We start from the raw sequence: 24,248 nt of genomic DNA on the forward strand, positions 1-24,248 counted from the left end.
ACATATCGTGAATATTTGGCCTCCTAGCCCTTCGTAATATCGTATTTACTCGATTCTAATGTGCCCTCGATTGTAACATGCACCCGTTTTCTGTGACAAAAAAAAAAAGGAAACAAAGAACGCCCACAACTGTAATGTGGTTAATGTGGTGTAATGTAACTGGGGTTAAAGTGCTGTGCAAGTAGTGTATTACCATACTGTCGTCGTGTGCCATGCTTCATCTGATAAGTAAATTAATGACGCCATAAAGAATCAAGAATTAAGGTGTTCCTACAAATGAGCAGCGCTAAATGCCATGGCATTATCAGATAGGCGTGTATTCCACGGGGTGCACTACTACAATGCTCATTCTCTTGACATTCCCAGCTCGAATGATCTCAGTGATGCTCAGTGATCTATAATTTCCGTGGCAGTGCTATCCAAAATGCGTGCTAGGCCTCAATGATACAGTAGAGCTGCTGACCAATAACCGACAGGTTCAAGGAAATTTTGGACACCCTGAAGCGTTTCACTGGAGAATTTGGGCTCTGTCCAGCTCCACCTGCATGACCGCATGCCAATTTGGCTCGAGACTTCACAGAGTCGAGCAGAAAAGTGATATTTTGATACATCGCTGGCGCTTCCTCGAAACTGAAAGTAAGTCTGTCGAGTCAGTCCATTCATAGCTGACTTTGCGAAAACCACCCCACAAGCCAATCCAATCTGCAAAGTTGTGATGGATCCTATGTATTTGCAGTTCGTTATACTGCGACTTCTGCGCACCCTGGTTTGTTCCTCTACATGTTATATTGTGACATGGTCTAGGGTGGCATATTTGAGTGCCATATTATGAAATGTTAATGGTCGTAATCAAGCATTTTAAAAAGGCACCTACTCCACCCTTGATGTCTGTTGAAGGGAGTGGCAAGTGAGGGAACTTCCGGGCAACCACTTTTGCAAAGAAACCTGCGTCTGCCTCTGTTGAACTTGCTGGGTATGGAGATTTAGTGCATTTGGAAGCCATACTTTCATCCGTCTGTGGCAAGAGCCATGAAAATGTAGTTAAGATGCAGACTGATCAGGCCACATGCAAGCATGTATTCATGCGTGCGGCAATAGGTTGGCCAGCTTTTTGGCCACTCGTGGAATAAAGTCTCATTTGCTGGTGAATTAGATATTTCGGACTCTGTTTATTCGGACATTTAGGTTGTTCTCGCCATTTTCAAAACATTGGTTGGGGAATCTATTATGTCCTGTACCGTGCACATTAATGAGTACAATGTTCAAAGGGGCTCTTTTGGTCAAACTGGTTTTATGCGAATAGTCTTTTGGTGCCTGTGGAGTTCAAGTTAATGAGGTCACACTGTATTAGCCAATAAATAGCTCTTCTTTTTGAAAATTTTTTCTAAATTTGCTTGCTGCAGCTACTGGGTCTATTGTGTCATTTAGCAATGTGTAATGCCTTCGGGTGAAAGTAAGATTTTAAATAAACATTATATACATTTTAGAAGAAAACGCTAAAAAAACTTACTAGCCGGGAAAGCGTACAATCCAAACTCGCTGAACAATCTGGCAGACTCAAACTGTAGTAGACACCTACGTATGGCGAAGCCTTGCGGGAATTGTTACACCACGTTAGGAGATGCCGGCGTGTGCCGATCTGCTGGCGGCCGAGTGGCCCACAGGTTTTCATTTTTGTGGCTGCATTAAGCTTAGGTTCACGCTTCTAGAATTCGGCCTGGGTCAGTCTTCTTCGGGAGGAGCATTTTGGCGGGAAGTTTCGACGTGCCCACTCGGCGAGTATCGCTGCAGCAAGCGACGCCGACGCACGTCGCGCTGGTGGCGCCCGAGATGCGAGTTGTTGTTTTAAGACCACGGCGGGAAACCGAAATGAAACGACGCCGGCAGAGAGAAACGCAACGCTCACTTTGTGCCATCTGCAGCGAGGGACAGTGACACGTTTGGGTTATCGCCTATTAAATGTGCGCTTCCAATGGCACTATGGCCCACGCACTGTTCATCTCAGAGCAGGGATGGAACGCATCTAGGCTCTACTCGTTGAACATACACAACCGGATATAGAAAACTGGCTTGACTAGGGAAAAAAAATGGTTCGCATTATAGAACATCAGAGGCGCAGTGGCACGGGCACAGCACACAAAGCAGCTAGCGGTATACTAACTGTGGCTAGCAGATTTGCGGGTCCTGTTTGACGGTACATGGGAACAGTACAAGCTGTTGAAACAGGCGACACAGGCTCTGGTTATCTAAGGTCTAACTTGTATGTCACTTGTCTAATTTTGGTATAAAAAATGATAAATTCTTGCAATCATTTTCGGACGCATCGACTAGTATCTATGCACAAAATTTTGCACAGAGGCTGCTGTATGTCTAAACGATCTGAAGCTGGGCTTTTTGTGTTGTTGAAAAGGTTGTTGCAGTTGGCCTTTAAACCGATTCCCACAGTGCATAGGGTCTGCATATTTTTCTTAAACAGTGTGCTAATGGTAGCCTTTCAATCTTGGTGTCCGGCAAAGGCACCCAAGAGCGACAAATGAGCAGTGACTGAGTTGGAAACACTTACAGCCACCTGTTTGCAGGCATTTGTAGGTGCTTCTGATTGTAAGCTTGCAGGTGGCTGTCAGCTTATGCTGGGGACTGTGAAAACATAGCCAAGATTGTCTTCCGTATGTTATTGCATGCATTACCGTGAGCCTTTGTCTGTCATGACTTCTTTGTCAGCTGCCCCATCGTCAAACCTACATGACCTGCGCAGCCCATGCCAGCAGACGGTGACCGGGGTTCAAGATTAAATAGTCTTGTTCTAAACAAGAGTGCGATAGCAACAACTTCTGGTCTATAAGCTGAGGAGGAGGGTGTATATGCACAATGAAAGGTTTCTCTTCTCCTCTTTCAGACTTTCCCTCTCCTCTCGTGATTCCTGGCACTCTGGAAGGTACACGTATCCGTTAGCTCAGAGCGGTGTGGTTGTGTGGCTTTGCCCAGCTTATGTGTCGCGCTTTCACTTCGCTTGTGCTTCCTTACCGCAGTTGCATGCCTTGCGGTGGATTTGGGCGCCTGTCAGTGTCGCTGCAAGCAGACGTTTGTCCAGTGAACGAAGGTCTTTAGTTGAGATTATTCAGCTGCTTTAACCTGAATGCACAGCCTCACCTTAGACATTGTGGATGTAGTCGCACTAAATGTGTGCATCTGAATGCCATAATGCAGCATAACATTGAAATGCGATTGCATTCTCATAGTCGTCAGACATGACTTTTGCAACAATGTTTCACAGATTTCTTAAAAACATTGAGCTTTACTGTAATTTTGAACCTCTATATGACCAAAAGAGATGTTATGAAATATTCGATATAACAAAGTGATATTAAAATTTGGCTGGTCATGCTTTACTTCAGAGAGCTATCTGCTGCATAGCAAAACTTAGAACACAAAGTAAAACAGTATCGATTACAGCAAGGCGAATAATTGTTTGCTCAACAGCTCAAGATGTGTGTTGGTGTAGCAATAATGTCGAATGCTTAGCAAGCTCGACATCTAGTACATTCCGGACACGCATGTGCATTTTGGCCAGTGACTTTGCTGGCCTGCAGGCAACAAGTGAATGTGCCCATCCCATGCAATTTCATCAATACCCAGCTGTATATTAACGGTGGTGCAAAGCACATGTTTTTAATTTAGCATTGTTGATGTACCATGTATTGGCACGGGAAAGCCATTATCATTGATGTGATGCTATCCTTCTGACAGGCCATTAAAACTGACAGCATACATTTTGCTTGCTGACTGTAGGCATCTAGCTTGCTCTCCTTATGCATAGACCTGATTGCAATTTCTTTTTTCAGCGCTATCAGCCTTAACATACATTGGATACAACACAGCTTTTTTTCATGTCGGGTGCACGAAAAAAGACGAGGTTATGACGAGGTTTAACTGAGATCCTCAAGATAATGTGTGCCTTGTTGCCTGGCTGCAGTGCTCTGTGTCTTTCATGTGTGGTCTTTAGCAGGCAAGCCCTAATGTCTGACAAGGTGTTTCTGGTGCAAAACGCTTTCCTTTGTCTTGCTCTCACTTTGTGATTGCGCTAATGAAGCTGCCTCAGTGGCTTGGAAGACAAGGACGTAGAAAAGGCAGGCACGAGGGAGATGAGATGCATCCAATTGCCCTTCACTGCAGTGAATCAGCAGTCGTTAGCACTGCATTTTGATTTTGTTTTCCTTTCCTGCGTCCACGTCTTTCATCCTGCTCTTGCTTCGATACAAGCAATCAACTGCATGATGCACCCCTTGTGTTGCGCTAAGGTGTTTACCTTTGCTGAATATCACTAGTTGTTCTAGAGAAGCTGTCGAAGGCTTGGATTGCGCTCCTTCAAGATTCACATCAGGCAGAGGAAAATGGAGTGCACTGCACTGGATGTCATTAGATGTGATCACACTGGTGCATCATCAGAATGTTTGAAGGGGCCCCTGAAACACTTCATATTAGGGGTGTGCAAATAATTGAAACTTTCTAATAATGAATCAAATAGTGTCTTATTCTATATCGAATAGTCATAACTCGTATATGCAAATATGTTTGAATACATTTAGCATATTCCAAAACGTCAATTGTGCCCAATTAAACATAATATAGGAACAAAAGTACGATAAATTTTTACCCCTGTGGGCATAGTAGAGACATTCGAGAACTTGAGTAGCGGAGCAGGCTCCATCACTCGGGTAGCGTAACCTTACAGGCTGTACAGTGATCACTTGCACTGTCTGAAGAGTCCTGTGAATACGAAGGAGTTACTTGTTTACTCCTAATGCTCCGTTTCATAACGCTTCATAACATACTGTGTAATGACAAAAACTTGCCAACTTTCAGAGTGCTGGAATGTGAACATCTTCTATGTTAATTGTGATAATGGCTGTTCATTATTCAATAACTATTAAAAAACAATTCAATATTTGATTCGCTTTTGGCACTATTTGATTCGTATTCGATTCGGTCTCAAAAATTGCTATCACACACCAATATTTTTTATCGAAGTCAAGAAATGCATTTGAAAGTTAACAGTATCTCAGAAATACTTTGCAGCAAAAAGTACTTCAATTTATTCTGAAGAAATGTAGTCAAAGATCACCTTTGATTCCCTTCGTGGTGCTGCCACTCCTACTTCAATGCCCTGCTCTGCGAAGGCTACGGCGGAGCGGGGTGGGCCCATAACGCTCCACCTACTAAACGTCATTGTGTCGTGCAATTCAAGTTTCATTTTGGACAGTCGCGTAGATGCCACTACTTCCAATTTTGCTGCCAAAACGTTCCAAACTCGGACGCTATCCCTCAACTTACGGTTGAGTTCATGGTATCGTCACAGGTGTCTTATCCCTTAGCTGTGCTACAGTGTACTAGGCATCTATTAGTGGCTGTGTTTTAGAGCGCAGCTCATAGCCACCCATTCCTGTGCTGAGCATCAGCGTACCTCAGCATTGTACTTGCATGTAACTCGTCGTCGTACCTCCGCGTAGACCAGAGTATATTGCGTGTTAGCTCGACTAGCCGGCAGCATGCGGCCCTACAATTCGGGTGCACTGAAGCAAGTGTGCCGAGTTTGCGCCTTTGCCAAATACCAAAGTGCTCACTTGCCACGCAGATGTGTGCATATGTCGTGGCAATAGCTGATTGACCACGCTGCTGCGGGTGACGTTCAACACGATGAACAATACGGGGGGTAAGTTTTAGGCGATCCTGGCATTGCTGACGTGACATATCCGACTTCGTCCACCGCTGCCAGTCACGCTGGAAATGCCGAGCTATATCCGCACCATTTAAGTGATATAAATGCGATATACCAATATATAATACCACTCCGCAACGCCTGCCTACCAGGAAACATGTTCTGAACTGTTCGTGAACAAACGTTTCCTTCACTATATCCGATATTGTGTTGGAACTTGTACTTTTGGTTTCGTTATGGTCATAGGTTAGCCTCTTAAAATAAAGCATGCGCAACCAATTTCTTGTTTAGTTCGTTATAACCAGTAGTTCGTTATAGCTGATAGTTTGTGATATCCATGTGCATAATATTGTGTGTAAGTACAATATTAGTACATATTGTGCGTAAGTACAATACAAGTACATGTGCGTAAGTACATGCTGAGTCTCCAGGCATTGGCACTTAATTAAGCTTAAGCATCAATGCGCGGTGCCAAGATGCACCTCGTTCTCCTCTTCCTCAGTCCTTTACTCTGCCACAATGTGGCATTCATCCTCTTCCTCCGCAAAAAAAAAAAAAAAGAAAAAATGAAGGAAAACATAGCCTTAATTTGAGAAGGCCGAGAGGGCCTAGGACAAACACAAAGGACATAGCTCAAATCGCTGTGATGTGTGCTATAACCACAAGTCACTGAGCGATGAGGAACAACAAAAACTAACACAAGTTGCTGAAAATGTCTGCTATTAGGGACTGCAATGCAGTTTCAACTGAACAACATGCACTGTGTCAGATTGCGGTTGTCGACGTTGGGGAGGCTGGCTTTCGTCAAGAAGGACTTCGTAATTTATGTCACTAATTCACTGTAACACTCTGTAGGTTCTGAAGTAGCGGTTCAAAAGCTTCTCGGATAGTCCTTTTCGGCAGAGGGGAGTCTAGACCTATACTTGATCACCAGGTTGGAACTCGACTTGTCGATGCCGGAGACTTTAACGGCACGCATCGATGCTCTGTTGTTTCTTTATGTTCACTCGGTCAAGCTGACATGCCTCTTCCACGTGTTGCACGAAAAGTTTGGCACCTTGATTGCTTCTGGCATAGTCTGCACTCCACGGCAGTAAACCAGGTAAAATGACGTGAACACGTTTCTTGTGCGGCAGTGTTATATGCTAGGGAGTACCTCGTCTGTCTTGTGCTTTATGTCTATCTACATAGACACCATGTCGGTCATTGTTTTGTTCAGTCGTTCGGTCAAGCCGTTTTTCTGTGGATAGGCAGTCGTCTTTCGATTTGTCATGTAGCATAGTTTAAAAATGTCTTCTATAAGCTGTGCTGTAAAGGCTTTGCCTCGGTATGTGATGATGTGCGATGGGGCGCCATCCCGTAGCATGATGCTTTGTATGAAAAACTGGGCAACCTCGGAAGCTGTGCCCCGAGGCAGCGTCTTTGTTTCAAGATACCACATCATATAGTCTGTGGCAACGATTATCCACCTGTTTCCAGAAGATGACAATGGAAACAGGCCCAGAAGATCCATACAGACCTGGTCGAATGGTTTGCCAGGTGGGTCAATCGGATTCAGCAATCCCGCAGGCTTCACAGCTGGTGACTTCCGGCACGGGGACTCACGGCAGGCTTGGACGTACCGCTTAACACACAAAAGTTTCGACCAGTAGTAGGATTTGCGCACTCTAGCAAGGGTTCGTGTTAAACCAAAATGGCCAGACGGAGGCTCATCATGGCAGGTGAACAAAACTTCATCATGGAGTTTCTGCTGGAAAATGACCAAAATGTAGGCCTTATTGTTGGCAATGGAGTTGTTCTTGTACGAGACGCCATTCCGTAAACAAAAAACAATCCTTGAGCGATGCGCCGGGGTATCGATGGGTTTCTTCCTTCTAGGTGTCGAGTACTACTTGTAGTGCATTACCTGCACGCTGCTGTGTGGACAAATCAGTCGCGCTTATAGCCTCAAGGAAAGTTTCGTCGTCCTCAGTGTCTTGGTCAGTAGCCTCGATAGGGGTGTGCGAGAGTGCGTCTTGTGTATGGTCACATCGTACTCCTGCAAACATAGACTCTTCCATGTCAGTCGTCCAGAAGGGTCTCGCAGGTTTGCAAGCCAACATAACGAGTGACGACCTGCTGCAACTTTGAATGGGCGGCCGTAGAGGTTAGGTAAAAATTTAGCTAGCACTCGCACGACGGCAAGACACTCTTTCTCCATGGTAGTGTACTTGGTCTCTGCAAGCAATAGTGTGCAACTTGCATAGGCGATCACTCATTCAATGCCTTCCTGTCATTGTACAAGCACTGCACCAAGACAACGTTACTGGCGTCGGTATGGACTTCTGTGTCTGCCTCCTCATCAAAGTGAGCTAGAACTGGTGCTGACACCAGGCACTGTTGAAGGTCGATGAAAGTAGTCTCTTGCTCTGAGGTCCAGACAAACGATACATTGTCCCTCATGAGGCGAGTCAGTGGTTCCACCATCTTTGAAAAATTGTCAATAAAACTCCGGTAGTATGCGCAAAGGCCCAGGAAGCTTCGAACACCTTTCCTGTCGGTCAGTTTTGGAAACATGGCTACAGTGGCAGTTTTCTCAGGATTGGGGCTAACATCTTCTGCGCTGACCATGCGACCCGGAAACATCAGCTCTTGTAGCCAAAGTGGCACTTCTGAGGCTTAAGGATGAGGTTAGCCGATTGGATGGCTTTGAGAACTTGCCACAGTCATTTCAGGTGTTCGTCAAATGTCGCCGAAAAAAACAACCACATCGTCGAGGTAGACGAGGCAGCTTTGCCACTTCAGCCCAGCTAGAACGGTGTCCATCATTCGCTGGAAAGTTGCTGGTGCAGAGCAGAGGCCGAAAGGAAGTACTCTGAATTCATAAAGGCCATCTGGAGTGACAAAAGCAGTTTTTCGCGGTATCATTTATCAACCTCAATTTGCCAGTAACCACTCTTAAGATCAAGAGACGAAGAATACTTAGCTCGCTGCAACCTGTCTAAAGAGTCGTTGATACGTGGCAGCAGGTACATGTCCTTCCTGGTAACATCGTTGAGGTGCCTATAACCAACACAGAAACAATGTGTTTTGTCCTTTTTTTACAAGAACTACCGGTGAGGACCACAGACTCTATGAAGGCTGAATGGCACCATCATCTAGCATCTCCTTGACTTGGGCTTGAATTGCCGCACATTCTTTCGGCAAGACGCAATAAGGCTGTTGCTAGATGGGGCATGTGTTGTCGCACGTCGTCATTTGGTGCTTCGTGATTTGCACTTGGCCCACCTTAGCAGACTGAACAAAGCACGCGTGGAACTCGTTCAAGAGTTCATGAAGTGCACTTTTTTGGTCTTCCACAAATTCGAAGTTTACATTGATGCCTATGAGCGAATTGCCGTCTGTGCCCAGTTAGAAGCAAAACACTCGACAATGTCATTTGGCAGCTCGGCCTAGGCGAAGCAGTGCCACAAAAAATGTGCCGATTCTCAAATATAAAGTTGATAAGGAGGATTGCTGTCTGGCTATCATGAAGCTCAACAAGGCCTCGCACTACACAAATACTTTGGGTGAGCAACAGAGAAATGTTGCCTTCTACAATGGCTTCACTGTCTCGTAGCTCGTCGGACTTGACCAGAGCCGTCACACTCGTAGTGGCAGTATCGTGACGCTGTCGCCTGAAACACTAAGTGCAGATCTGCATCTGATGGCATCGGTTTGTGCTGTTGCCCTCCTTGTCAAAAAAATAATGCAGTGCTTGTGGAGGTCAATAATGAAGCGATATTCCCGTTGAAAGTCCATCCCAAGAATTAAATCGCAGGAACAGCCACGCAGAACCAGACAACTGGCAAAAAAAAAGCAGCACCATGAATTTATACTCAAACGACCCATAAGCCAAGCCATTTAAGCCAAGGTTTACTTCAAGCTAGTGGTTCAATCGTCTTTATGCGAAAGCATAATAAGGTTAACACACAAGTTGATACTTATTTACATGGTCTGTAATTACGACTCACTAGAAAATGCACAAAGTAACATTCTACCACTGTCTTTCTCGCAATGGAGAGTCCAGCACCTCGAAGTGAATGTGTGGAAATTTGATGCGTTTATCAACAGCCTGTCATAATCTTATTCTGGAGGGGCTCTAAAGCATTCTAGATTGACCAGTGTAATTCACCTTCTGACGTCCAATGTCTGAGCTATCCCTTGTAAGAGATAGTCATCGAGTGGAGAGAGAATCGCTGAATGTGTATCTTGTCTCGACAGGGCGAAGCGCGAGGAAGGGCTGGTGTCCAGCCGGCAACAGCAAGCCGCCACGCCCGAGCTGCTCAACAAGCTGCGCCAGGAGGTGGCTTTGCTGCCGGTGAGTTTGGAAATATTTCTGTCATGGAGGGAATAGTTGTTACACGCAAGCGGTTTATGGAACTGTAGAGTTTGTTTTGTGGCCCCACAACCAAATTGAAGTGCAATGAACATGCAGTGCATTGCGGCAAATGTGACGGGCCGTTTTATAACATGGAGCGGGATTAATGAGTGGCAGCGTGTAACGTTGGTGCTGACTATGCCACTTTCGTAGTAATTCTGACATGCATGGAGCAGGTTTGAACTTTCGCTAAAAGATAAAAGCAAAGTTATGTTTCCGTAAAGTTGCACACTTTCATGTGTGTAGCCTGTCACTGTATATTATATCCTGCAACCAGAGTTACAACCAGGGGTGTGCGAATACTCAAATATCACCGAATTCAATAGTGAATGCTCAAATAATTCGATTTGCGAATCCAGTATCAACTATTCGATTTTTCAAATATTCGATATATTCAGTGTGGAGACCCGCGTAGCGCCACATGTCAAGTGCGCCGCTGAGCTCTCATGCTTGATGCCGCCCAAGGGAGTGTTTCACTTCAGTTTCGGCTCAAAAGAAGCACCGAGCATGCCACGGACGGGCCGTGTAGGGCTGGCGCAGTAGCACACTTCTCACTGTGAGTGCTCCCCGACGTTGGCTCGATGCGGGTATCACACAAACTGTGCCCAAATGGTGCAATCCACAGAATGGCACCGCATCAGCTGGGTCTGGCTCCATCGGTACAAGGTCTGTCCAGGTCGACAGGAGCGATGGAGTCGATAATGCGACACGAATAGAGAACAGCAACAAAAGCAGCCCGTATATCGCTAAGTGTGAAAGCGTGCACGAAGCTGGAGCCGATTAGCCACCAACAGGAACGTAGATTGTGTGGGATATGTAGCAACAAACTTGATGCTACTTCATCAGTCGTCAACCTAACTCGCACGCGTGATCTCGGGACCAATCACTCCACCCGTGTGAACGTATTAGTGGCAATCATTCCACAACGACTTGCAATCTGTTACCACATCGAGCAGCGGCTAATTTTTGTCATAGCTACACTGCCTAGACCATTAGGCCTTATCTGCGCTGCTCATCATCGGGTGTCTGGGAATAAAGTTACGGTTTCTTACAAAATCAAACCAGATCTATCAGCTGCAATCGCAAGACACCCACGAAGCCGACAAATTGCCTCACAAACAAAAGCAAGGAAAAGTTAATGACAGCCGCCAACTTTGTGACACACCGTTTGGTGTTCTCATTCTTGCTGATGCCATTCGTGGATGCACATTGACCTCTTTTCGTAGCTTCAAGCAACCGTATACAAGACTAGCTTTGGACTTTGAGAAAACACACTTATTGTGACCCTTCAGATTTCAGAATCATTGACAGGTGGCAAATCATGCCAAACCTGACAATTTTAGAGGTTTAGCATGTCCACTGTTCCAATAAATCCAAGCGAACTGGGCGTTTTGTGAGATAAGCGGAGGTGCAAACCTGAGCAGCCTGCATGGTGCAGCCACCTGGTGGCACAGAGCTCAACCAGAAAACCCAGAGCTAATACTGCAGTAACCAAATGTAGTCTACTTCACCACTTGGATAAATTTTTGGCGGTGATGTAGTCGTTCAGCAAGATCTTCTTAAGCAAATATCCTTTCAAGAGTACTTCATCTCCTGCTGCTAAGACTATTCCGCAGACCGGGTTGGACTTCAAAAGACTACTGCCACTCTCACCACAACCTTTGTGCTTTTTTACAGGTTGCCCAAGTGATGATTTTTATATTTTAAGAGCTTTTGCCACGTCTTACTCTTCTTTTCATTGCACACCAGTCTCGCAGCACTCAGTATCCAATTGCTCTATGTTTGAGCTCTTTTAGGATGGTTTCGCTTGTATACCTTTGACATATTCTTCAAATTGAGATGGAGCAATAACGGACAGATGTAAACAAGCACATACAGAAAGCAGTTTTACCTTGGTGTAAATAAACTTGTTCGACGTAATTAAGAGCACTCCTACTTCAGCCTACCATTCATGCACTGATTCGGGGCCGCTCATAATGTGTGATCAGAACCATTTAGTGAAACATGTACGTTTTATGATTATCATCATCAGCCTGGTTATGCCCACTGCAGGGCAAAGGCCTCTCCCATACTTCTCCAACTACCCCGGTCATGTACTAATTGTGGCCATGTCCCTGCAAACTTCTTAATCTCATCCGCCCACCTAACTTTCTGCCGCCCTCTGCTACGCTTCCCTTCCCTTGGAATCTATTCTGTGACTCTTAATGACCATTGGTTATCATCCCTCCTCATTAGGTGTCCTGCCCATGCCCAGTCCTTTTTCTTGATTTCAACTAAGATGTCATTAACTCGCGTTTGTTCCCTCACCCAATCTGCTCTTTTCTTATCCCTTAACGTTACACCTATAATTCTTCTTTCCATAGCTCGTTGCGTCGTCCTCAATTTAAGTAGAACCCTTTTTGTAAGCCTCCAGGTTTCTGCCCCATATGTGAGTACTGGTAAGACACAGCTGTTATACACTTTTCTCTTGAGGGATAATGGCAACCTGCTGTTCATGATCTGAAAATGCCTGCCAAATGCACCCCAGCCCATTCTTCTGATTATTTCAGTCTCATGATCCGGATCTGCGGTCACTACCTTCCCTAAGTAGATCTATTCCCTTACCGCTTCCAGTGCCTCGCTACCTATCGTAAACTGCTGTTCTCTTACGAGACTGTTAAACATTACTTTAGTTTTCTGCAGATTAATTTTTAGACCCACCTTTCTGCTTTGCTGTCCAGGTCGGTGAGCATGCATTGCAATTGGTCCCCTGAGTTACTACACAAGGCAATATCATCAGCGAATCGCAAGTTACTAAGGTATTCTCCATTAACTCTTATTCCCAATTCTTCCCAATCCACGTCTCTGAATACTTCCTGTAAACACGCTGTAAATAGCATTGGAGAGATCGTATCTCCCTGCCTGACGCCCTTCTTTATTGGGATTTTGTTGCTTTCCTTATGGAGGACTACAGTGGCTGTAGAGCCGCTATAGACATCCTTCAGGATTTTTACATGCGGCTCGTCTACACCCTGATTCCGTAATGCCTCCACGGCTGCTGAGGTTTTGACTGAATCAAATGCTTTCTCGTAATCAATGAAAGCTATATATAAAGGTTGGTTGTATTCCACACATTTCTCTATCACATGATTAATAGTGTGAATATGGTCTATGTTGAGTAGCCTTTACGAAATCCTGCCTGGTCCTTTTGTTTACAGAAGTCTGTGTTCCTGATTCTATTTGCGGTTACCTTAGTAAATACTTTGTAGGCAATGGACAGTAAGCTGATCGGTCTATAATTTTTCAAGTCTTTGGCGTCCCCTTTCTTATGGATTAGAATTATGTTAGCGTTCTTCCTAGATTCCGGTACGCTCGAGGTCATGAGGCATTGCGTGTACAGGGTGGCCAGTTTTTCTAGAACAATCTGCCCACCATCCTTAAACAAATCTGCTGTTACCTGATCCTCCCCAGCTGCCTTTGCTCTTTGCATAGCTCTCAAGGCTTTCTTTACTTCTTCCGGTGTTACTTGTGGGATTTCAAATTCCTCTACACTATTCCCTCTTCCATTATCGTCGTGGGTGCCCCCGGTACTGTATAAATCTCTATAGAACTCCTCAGCCACTCGAACTATCTCATCCATATTAGTTATGATAATGCTGGCTTTGTCTCTTAATGCATACATCTGATTCTTGCCTATTCCTAGTTTCTTCTTCACTGCTTTTAGGCTTCCTCCGTTCCTGAGAGCATGTTCAATTCTGTCCATATTATACTTCTTCATGTCAGCTATCTTATGCTTGTTGATTAACTTCAAAAGTTCTGCCAGTCCTATTCTTAGCTGTAGGGTTAGAGGCTTTCATACATGTATTCATGTATACATGTATTCCTTAATTATACACACGTGCACCCAGTATTTCCTGTCACAGTACAAGCACCAATATGCCTAATACGTGTACCGACAGGCCTTCAGAGTGCTTTCGAATGTGCCTGTGGCGGTTTGAGCTCTTAAGGCAGTAAATGACATGCATTCTTTTTTCTAACTGGCCGATTTTTCGGACGTTTTCGCGGCCCCTAGAGAGTTCGAAAAATTGGATCTGGACTGTGTAACTGACCGAGAAGATGCTTCAAATAACCCGTGGGGCGAACCAATGGCGGGAGGAGGACAAGAACAGAAAGGACCTACGCATTGAGGAATAAACGGCAAAGGAAGCATGCTGCCGCCATTTTTAAGGAGCTTGAGCTCAAAAAACAAAGTGTTGGCTGATGCCGAGAAGCAGGTGTCCCTCATCCAAACAAAAATAAACTCTTTAAAGCAGGGAAACACAATACTGAGGCATCGTGTGCAGGCTGAGAGTATGTCAGGACAGTTGAGGTTGACTTACGAGCTGTTGAGAGAGAATATCAATTGTGGCAAAGTTCGGGCCTCGTACCACTGAGCTTGCTACCAGTTGATAGAAATTGCTCATATTCGAAAATATTTGCTTCTGTATGCACCATCTTTTTATTCGTATTTGAGAATGTCCGACTCCATCTACAATTTTTTTAGGATATCTTATTTGCTGTGCATATTACTAACCCCTCCATTGCATTATCTTCTTGAATAACATAAACACTACCCCTTAGTATTCAAATTGGATTAAGTAGTTTTTTTTAAATTTTTTTCATATGCTTACTAGAGAGTGACCGCATTGGGTGACATAGTTTCAGCCTGTCTTGACATAAAACATAGTTCTGCATCGCTCAGGGAATATTGCAAAGGCACTCAGGGAAAACCTGGAAAACTCAGGGAATTTGGAAATGTCAACTTGGTAGACACACTAGAGGCAGGAGAACGGTTAGACACAAACAAAGATGCTTACATACATAGACAGATAGGTAGATAGCCACTGGAAAAAGCGCGAAGTACCCTAAGAAATAAAAACAAGTGTTATTTCACAGCACTTGGGTTTGTAGTAAAGCCAATCTGCTTGACAGACAAAAGGACAGCGCATCACGCGGCTCAATCACTGCTCCCTGCGTAGCAGGCACTGACGGTAAAGAGCAGGAGCTGTCTTTGCTGTTTCATTGTGAAGTTCGGCGTGATTTTCCACCTGTCAAATATTCTGAAAATTTCAGGATCACAGCAAGTTCACGTGACGCTTCACTTATCCAGATTTTACTTCATCTGGAACTGCATAAATAGCCATGCCATTGAAGTAAATAAAATTACTGAATACAAAAAAGAAGGCACAGAAGACTGGCTTCCTTGTGATGAAGTAAATGATGATCGTCACTCGCTAGGTTTCAACACACACTCCAGTGACTGACAATGCATGCGTTAGCTGCCTGAAATTCTTATTGGGGTGGTCACTTCGGTTTTCTTATCACGGTGCACTCTTCAAGCTCTTCAAATGATGGCAGCATCTACATGTGTAATGATAGCCACTTCTCCTTTCCATTGGTGCACATCTTGCACGATAACGGCATCGTGCAGCCTTGGGCAACACAACCTTGATGAGGCTTTCCAGTACTTATGTAAAAGTGTCAGCGTTGGATTGTCCATGTTGAAACGGAAGCTTCTGTCTATTCTCAACAAGCAGAAGCTGCTTTAGTACATCGACGCCCAAACAATGGAGTGCAAACACTTAGTCAAAGATGTGTAAACCTAGTTTAAAAAAAAAGAACAATTATGACTCTTCTAAACAAGAATTGACCAGCTGCGCTTAGAAAACATTTTATTGTAGTTACAGAAAGGCAAAATAGTCCACTGCGGCTATAGCCGAAGGTATTGGTATAGGGAGTTTTTTTCCTGGTCTCGATGACATCACTACATGGGCTTCCTCTGTAGTTGTCTGAAAGTGATGGGTACAGTCCCGCGGGTAGCACAGTCCTCGTTCACTGAATAAAACGATGCTACGGATGATCAACGCCTTGTTTATAGAGCATCACCCTAAGCTCTGGGTGAACTGACACTTATGTCAACACTGCCGTAATGCTCTACCTGTATTGTGTGCACCTGTCAGCAAACGTATACAGACCACAGGCACGCTGGAAAAGCTGATTTTCTTGTTAACTAAAATGGACAGTGAAATTGATGAGTGCAAGAGAGAGTTCAAATTACAAAGTTTCAACTGCAGTTATCAACTTAAGTTACATTCACAGGTGGAGAATAAAATCTGCTTTATCGCAGAATCCCTTGTCCATATACTGTTATGGAGGGGAGTACATTTGATAGCAGGTGCACCTGTGCCAGTAGCTACAACACTCTCATCATAACATTGGAATACTCATGTGTACGTCCTGTGCAGAAGTGCAATATTGAAAGCAGTATGCAGATTCAAACAAAAACTATTGTAAGCAAGGATGTGGCTGCGTTCTTGCTGTCAGTTCTGTACTTCCATATCATTCATTGTAAGTATAGTTCACAGGCAGGCAAAAATGACTTAGAATGAACACAGGGCGAATGTTGCTGGCAACTGAAAGTTTATTCAGAAAAATGTTGACATGAATACAAATTGTATATGAATTTCAGCCTTTGAAAAAAAAAAAAACAATACCTTTAAGGTAGCATGAATGAAGAAAGTCATGACCCCCCTCCACTCTTCCCCCACTAAAAGCACATCAGTAGCATCTAAGAAACGCCTGTCCTGTGTTCTTCTTTACTTGCTTTTGTGCATTTGTGTGCTGCTTACAGTGGATCATGTCACACTTGCCCACTTCCTTAACCTCTACGGTTCTTCCTTCTTTTGCTGCCAAAGTTGCTTCAAATTATATCAAAATGTCGCCCTACTGTTTTAGCCTAGTTGGGCATTACAGTTTTAGGTTGTCCATAAAGGTAGCACGGCTTATGGAGTACTGGGTTACTGGAGCTGTGGACAGCAGTAACAATGCCAGTAGCGACATTTAGAGACGCTTTGTCCTACTGCAACATGTTTTAAAAATTTGTTATATGTGCGTTCTCGTCGAATAGCACTTATAAAGGAGACCAAATGTTAACAATTATGCCGTTACTGGTGCTTCGCAACAGCAATAAAGCAGAATATGCTAGGTCCATGCAAGAACAGCTTTGCGTCCTCCTTGGTTATCGCAAGATAGTGTCACCTATGCAGCTGCTTACAGAAATGTCTCCGTTAACACAGTATTGTTGACGGAGACATTTGTTAGTGCAGTGTATGTGTAATACATTTACAGACAAGCTAAAACTCTATTTTCTTTTAGTGACACATTTATAGGTGACTGAAGGAAATGTATTGATTGTCAGCCGTTGCAGGTGGAGGATGAAGCCAGTGCCGAGCCTGAAGATACCAAGGTACCCACCAGTGCAAATCCTGCGGAAACAGGTGAGCTTTGAGGGCTTTACACGAGCAAATACGGTACCTAGTACCTTCTGTGAAACAGGTTGCAACGAAAGAAATGCATTTGATGACGGCACAGTCACTATCCCGTCTATGTGTATGCCTTTTGCAGTTGTCCAAGTTACGCAAGCATCTACTTATTTACTGTTGCACACAAATGTTCAGCGTAAGTAGAAAAACTAATGAAAGTGGAGGTTTCCGAATGGGTTGGCTGCAGGACAATCGTGATGGTTGCGCAAACATGCCAGTTCCCGAGTGATGTGTTCAGCACAGGTAATCCTATATTTTTCAACCATTCAATGAGGATGCTTCGTCTTACGTGGCCTGCAGATTTGTCTTGATATAGACAAAGCAATTTATTTGGCCATTGTCACCATTTGGCTCTCTCTAAAATGGTTCACGGCACTGTAATATACCAAGCTCCGTTGATGAACAGGAACACTCTACGGTGATGAGCTGTTCTCTTGTTTCATTACTGTCACTGTAATGGTACACCAGATATGATCTATCTGTTGCTTTGCATTTACAAACTTCCTTCTTGATGAGAAATCGAGTTTTTGATGACATTATGTTTATCAAATAATGCAAATAAGCTTTTTTCCCTGCCATACGTAGCTCACTATACGTGTGGCAGGTTTACATAAAACTGCGAGCCACGTGTGCATAAAAAACGCTGCCAAGGAAGGTAGTCGCTGCCCTGATGAAGACAGGATGCAGAAAAAGAATGCCAAGAAAATTAAAGAAGATGCAGAAAAAAACTGCAGAACACAGCGCCAATTGATTTGCCCTGTTTGCATCATGAACACACGCACCTAATTTTTTAGCAAGAAAAATCAATGAGGGTCTATTATTTGCTGCACAAATGCGGCTGGTTTCCTAAAGTTGGCTTTGCTGCACGGTTTAATGTCAACTTTGCTGTGGCACATTTGTGTGACACATTTGTGCAAACGAACTCCACGAAGGTGGTTTTGGTTTCACATCCGATTGCACTGCCTGGAAAATCTTCAGCCAAATTTTCTTGCAAAAAAATGCAGCGAGAGGCAGAATTGGATAATTACGGTGAGCTACAGGGGTTATTGCTTCAAAATCTTCCTGTGGCAGGCCAAGCATAAGCGTTTTCAACGGGAGATGATGTGTGTTCAGCACATTTCACTGTCCCCTGAGCTCCTCTGATTACTGCCACTGAAGGGGCCGCCATAGTGGTCAGGGGCTTGCATGCTGACTGGTCAAGTTCCAGTTACCTGGCAAAGTTTAGGATTGAAATAACGAAACTTTTTCGCCTTAGAAATGCATGTGCGCCAATCAGGACCTTCAGTCGCGGTAGAATTAATCAAAAAATTGAATTTACCAGAGTTCAACCAATGGAAATCTGTGTGTTTAAAGCATTTTAATAAAATGAGTTTGAAGGGAAACAACGGCTAGGTGTTCACTCTCTGCGCCTGTATGCCATCATGTAGCGGGCTTACCTCTTCAAATGTTGTTTTACATAAGGTGTATTATTCAAGTGGCTAGTAGGTGCTTTCCAAGTCTGGTAGATGTGGGACTGTTGATGGTTGCATGTCTAATGTTCCTGTAGAGAATTTTTGCGTAGTCCACATTTTGAGATTCTAAAACTCTGAAGAATTTAAAATTCATAATCCATTCTGCAGCTGTATGCTTTTCATGATTGTGAAGATTCAAGAAAGCTCGTGAAAGTAAATTTTCAAGTGGAAGATATAATTGGTGCCTAAAGGGGATATCGTTGGCATGTGTGGCGTCGAGACTCCTCTAACTGACTGGGAGGTAAGCCTAAGTCGTCACAAGAGCACTTGGGCGGAAACATGGAGACGAACGGTCAGGAAAGAAACAAAGGCTTTATTCCAAATCCCATTTCATAAACTTTCACCAATCTGGCAGCGGCACGGTGATGCCATGCATGTGGTACATGGCAGTTTCAAACGTTTGCTAAATTTAGCAGGTAACTATTTAACAGAAATGTTAAATTGAGGAAGGGCCTCCGCACAACAGCACGCTCCCAAAGCCTGCTGTCTGTGCAGCAACCTGTCTGTCTCGTGTGCAACCCCTCGTAAGACCTATTGTAATGCACCACCTTCTTCTGGGTGTTGCTGTTGTCACGTCTTTCTTGTTCCGACGAACAGCTTGGAATGCCTGCTCTAGTGGGCTGCATAGCAGCTGCTGTGCCACATCCTGTCCTCTTGTTTCTGCCCTGCCTCATACGGCGGTTGTTGAGGACCGTGTTGGCTCTTGCAGCTGTCGCAGGCCAGCAAGAAGAGAGCCCTTTCAACAACACCCCGCAGCCAGAGCCAGAGCCCACAACCAAGCCAGCGGTGCCACAGACCGTGCACTTCCTTCGCGGCACCAGCACCACGTCGTCGACCAAGAGCATCCTGCGGCGTGGTCGGCCCAACTCCCTTCGGCCGGGGCTCCCATTGCGGCACAGCCCTGGCACCAGGAAGCACTCCAGCACGGGTTTGTGTTCACTGGCTGCTCTGGCAACATTGTCATTAGTGTAAATCGAAGTGCGAACAGGAAATACAGTGAAACGCCAATTATACGACTTTCTCGGGACCGCGAAAAAGCGTCGTAAAATGCGGGCGTCGAAAAATCCGAACAAAAATTATGCCTATAAATATACTACTTACTTCGCACGACGGATTTACGAGAAACTTCAATGTAAACTGCTAACATACTCTGCAGGGCTTGGAAACCCAAATTACCAAATATGTAAATGCGATAAGAATTAATGCTGCAGTACAGGTACCAATCATGCTTCATTCAAACGAACCTTTGCGGCACTCTACTGCCACGATTCCTGCCAGCCGGCGAGAACTTTAAAAAGTAGGTAAGATTCTTTTGGACCTTGTTTGATCCGTGAACCAAGAGCTTTTGCTCGAGTTGGGCAATGTCCGAAAGGAGGTCCTCTGTGGCATCGTGTGAACAGATGAAGTTCCGGATGCCCTCTATGTGCTGTAGCACCTCAGTGAACATGGTAGGCACAGGCACGGCATCTGTGGGGTCGTCGTTGTCCTCGTCCAATGTCGCAGCGGTGTCGGCACTAGGCAAAGCCTCCTCGATGGCGTCATCCAGCGACATCTTGCCGCAGATCGGAATGTTGTCGTTGGCCTCCGGCAGCTCCGGCAGCGACAATCATCTCCAGCAGCGACTCCATCCACTCGTTCACCGTGGAAACATCCACAGAAGTGCTTCCTCCACGGGAGCAGCTGTACACAATCCTGTTTCGTTTTAAAAGCGATCCAGCCACCTGTTCGATGCCTGAAAGTCATCGATGCCCAGACGCAATGCCACAAGGTCCACCTTTTCTTTTAGAATGGCGCCGTCAACGTTGATCCCAGAGCTCCGTGCTTGGTGGAGCCACTTGTCGAGAACTTTTTCTAACTTCTCATGCTGTCCTTCTTTTGTCGCTTTCCGTTTGAGCCTGAACTTGTTGGCATTCTGCAACATCACCGCTTTGTTTGCCAGGATTGTCTTAAGCGAAGATTCGAGTATCTTAAGGTGACGGGTAACTCTGGCTTTTGTAGCTCCATGCTGCTTTTCCGCTTCCTCGATAATATTCAGCTTATTGCCGAGCGACAGAACTGTCCGCTTTCGGGACATCGTGCGTTGCGTTGCTCCACACAACTCAAAACCTCTGCTGAACGCTGGTCGCTAGGATTACGACGAAGAACATGTTGGATAAACCTAGGCCTCTCCGCGCTGCCTTGTCGGCGATCTGCCACTGGGAAACTGGAAGGAGAGAAATAATTCCCCAACGCGACAAGAGACGACGCCGCTGAAAAGAGAGGGACAAAGTGATTGTGGAGAAGAAAAGGCGTTATTTTAGCACGGCGTCACTTTTCTTTTGTCCGCCATTCCGTCCCGCACTTCGCGAGCGTCGTCGTATAATGCGGGTCAGGCGTAAAATTGCGTCGGGTAACTGGGGTTTTTAATGCGTTGATTCTATGGGGCTTCGCCAGGACTGCGCTAATCCGTCGTAATTACCCGGGTCATCGCAAAACTGCTAGACATATAACCGTGGTTCCACTGTAACCAGTCACTGTGCCTGTTATGTGCCGTTACATTGAAGTGCAGCGTGCAGTTGCTGAGTTGCCAGCTCCTTACCATGTAGTTGTCACAACTACATTGTTTAGTCGGAATTACGCCACAGTTACAAATGCAGGTAAACCTGAAAATGCAGGGTCACGCCATCTTTGCCATGACACTGCAGATTGTGGAATGTTTGACTGGTGGCAAATCACGCCGAACCTGACAATGAAACGGAGCAGACGGCACCTGCTCTTTACTGTGGGCACTGGCAATACGAGTTGTGTGACGTGCAGCCCTTTCGTCTGTTGTGCAGATTGTCCTTGCGTGAACCCCCTGCCATAAAGTTGGGTAGCCCTTGTGCTTTCAAGAAAAGATGGAAAGCAAAACTTTATATGCAGTAGTTAAAAGACTGCCGGAAAACACAGGCCCAGTATCAAACTGAGAACCTGATTGGTATTCAGAACAACAAAGTGTCACTAGTTCATTAGTTTTAGAAAGAAGAAAAGCACTTCATTCTATTCAACAGAAATTCTATTGACAGAAAAAAATATTTTTCAGACCTCCATACATTAGAACTAAGCTGTAAGCTGTACTGGCGTACTAATTTGGTGTTTCTCCCTTTAATAAGAGTAGACCGTACTTTATGTCTTAAAAGTTGTATGTGCCTATGTTTCTGATAGCTTGCTAGATTCTTGTTATGCAATGCTAGGAGATTTACGAGCATGTGCAGCACCATATTTTCTTGCCCAGAATTCGTAAGCATTAAATTTGGTGAAAATATATTTCTTATATTCAGTTTGATGTTTGACATTGTTTTCTTAATTCGATTCGATGTGCAATTCAAAATCTACTAGTTGGTTTCCCACACACCTATTATTAACCCTCATAACCCCCCCCCCCCCTATTTGTTGTGTCCGTGGGATTTTTATGAATTCTGAAGATCGCAGGTAAGTACATATGTGCATGTGAAAAAATTTGCTTGTCAGTCCCCAAACCTTTCTTTAGAAGTCTGTACAGTGAAGGGATGCTAGAGTACAACTTAGGCCACTCACAACGTGACCGCTTATAGTGAAGAATTGTCTATAACATAGCCTTTTGTCACTCCAATACTGGTTATAATGCAGCTTCCGTAGGAAAATACCGCATACAAGCACTGTAGTGAGCGCCGTTCTCGACTAGGTGCACTGGCTGATGGGGTGGTAGAGTGACAAAGACGATGCCAGGGAGGAGAAGACACTGAGTGAACAAACAAGGAATGAAAAAAAGAAAACACCAGTGGGCGCACCCATGTTGCCTAGGCAACAGAGAAGCCTTTGCTCGGCCGCTTATCAGCGGTGCATCCTCTGCACTGAACATGTGTGCATAGCCACTCTTTAGGCTCTTCAGTCGGTAAGCGCCCTCAGCGGTGCATGTTGTCGTTAAGAGCAGATACGGCGCATGAGGCCTTGACTGCTGTCAGTTTAAACAAGTTTACTGAAGAGCTTTTAGGCCTTATGTCCACATGCGAGGTTCTGCCACTCCTACAAGCACGCATTCATGCCAAACTTGGTAGGCATTCGCAGTAGTTGCCGTGGCTGTCAGTTTAAACAAGTTTACAGAAGAGCTTTTAGGCCTTATGTCCACATGCGAGGTTCTGCCGCTCCTAAAAGCACGCATTCATGCCAAACTTAGTAGGCATTCGCAGTAGTTGCCGTGGCTGATCACCCGAGATATCAAACTCTGCTTTAAACGTGCTCCTACCAGTTCAGTCCATGCATGTGAGTGCATGTCCATTCTGTGCGTAACTGTCTACGGGTATGAACATATCAAGGTAAAGCTTCCCATGATGCCGTGCTGCCCAACACCACTGCGGCTAAGCCTAACCAAGGTTCGGGTTTGGTGCCGAGTCAACGAAATGCGTTGCAGTGGCTGTACGGTACTTGGAATGCAGAAGAACCATCTTAACAATGAAAGTGAGAGCACTGGTGGTACTGGCAACACTCCAATGGTGGCAACATGGTTTGCGGTTGCCATGTTTTTGACATTGTACGCTCGCAGATTGGTTCGAGAAATCGAACGAGACACTGTACAGCGTACAAAATTTCTGTCGCTGTTCCACATTAGTTCTGTAAAGTTGGTGGCGGTGCCACGGGAAATTTCGAGTAATCAAGCAGGTCTGAAAATTTAGTCAGCGACTTACTTTCCTCTATGTCGTTCTTTTTTTCTGTGTTACTTTGTCTACTTCATGCAAAGACTAGATTCCATGGACATTAACCTTTCAATGTTCGTAATGCTAAACGGATGTGAACATTCCAGTCGCATGCTTCAATTCTCAATTACACGTGGCTGCTTGGTCCACATGTTTTGCACTTTTGCAGCCCAGAGAGAAGCCTAGTTGCCACATGGTACGTTTCTCAGCTGTACTCTGATGACTTACGCTATAAGTTGTCTATGCTGTACTTGTGCTGATGAAGTTTGTACAGACAAGTTTCTGAATTGGCCAAAAATGGCTACAACAGAAGCATTTAAAATTTCACCAGGATCTCAAAACTGCCAAGTTTGTTGCTGCTTGTGCGCTGTGTGTAAAGTTAAAGTATTGTAAAGAGTGATTATATCCCTGAAAAAATCGGTGCTCAGGGCAACCTTTTGAAAAATTGTTTTGAAATACTGGAGTTTAGTATTAGCATTGCTATTTAATGCTGAGAGAGTTGGGTAATTGTGACAAGCTTTATGCTCTTACCATGAGACTCTCAATGTCTTTATGTGAATGAGAGAGGGAGTAGAATAAAAAAAATGAGAG

The 24,248-nt window shown here is 44.8% G+C and overlaps 1 protein-coding gene across 2 annotated transcripts in view; it reads left to right on the forward strand.

Annotated features, from left to right (window-relative positions):
- The window catches only part of LOC142563801 (uncharacterized), a 54,524-nt gene that overhangs the window by 24,499 nt on the left and 5,777 nt on the right, over positions 1 to 24,248 (forward strand). The window contains exons 8-10 of one of the 2 annotated variants that reach the window (XM_075674421.1): positions 9,959 to 10,055; positions 17,332 to 17,410; positions 19,676 to 19,894. In XM_075674421.1, coding sequence (XP_075530536.1) covers positions 9,959 to 10,055; positions 17,332 to 17,410; positions 19,676 to 19,894 — 395 coding nt within the window. The remainder of the gene's footprint in view (positions 1 to 9,958; positions 10,056 to 17,331; positions 17,411 to 19,675; positions 19,895 to 24,248) is intronic. The other variant, XM_075674422.1, reaches the window with a different exon arrangement.

Source organism: Dermacentor variabilis, chromosome 11 (assembly GCF_050947875.1).
Source record: "Dermacentor variabilis isolate Ectoservices chromosome 11, ASM5094787v1, whole genome shotgun sequence".
Classification (NCBI taxonomy): domain Eukaryota; kingdom Metazoa; phylum Arthropoda; class Arachnida; order Ixodida; family Ixodidae; genus Dermacentor; species Dermacentor variabilis.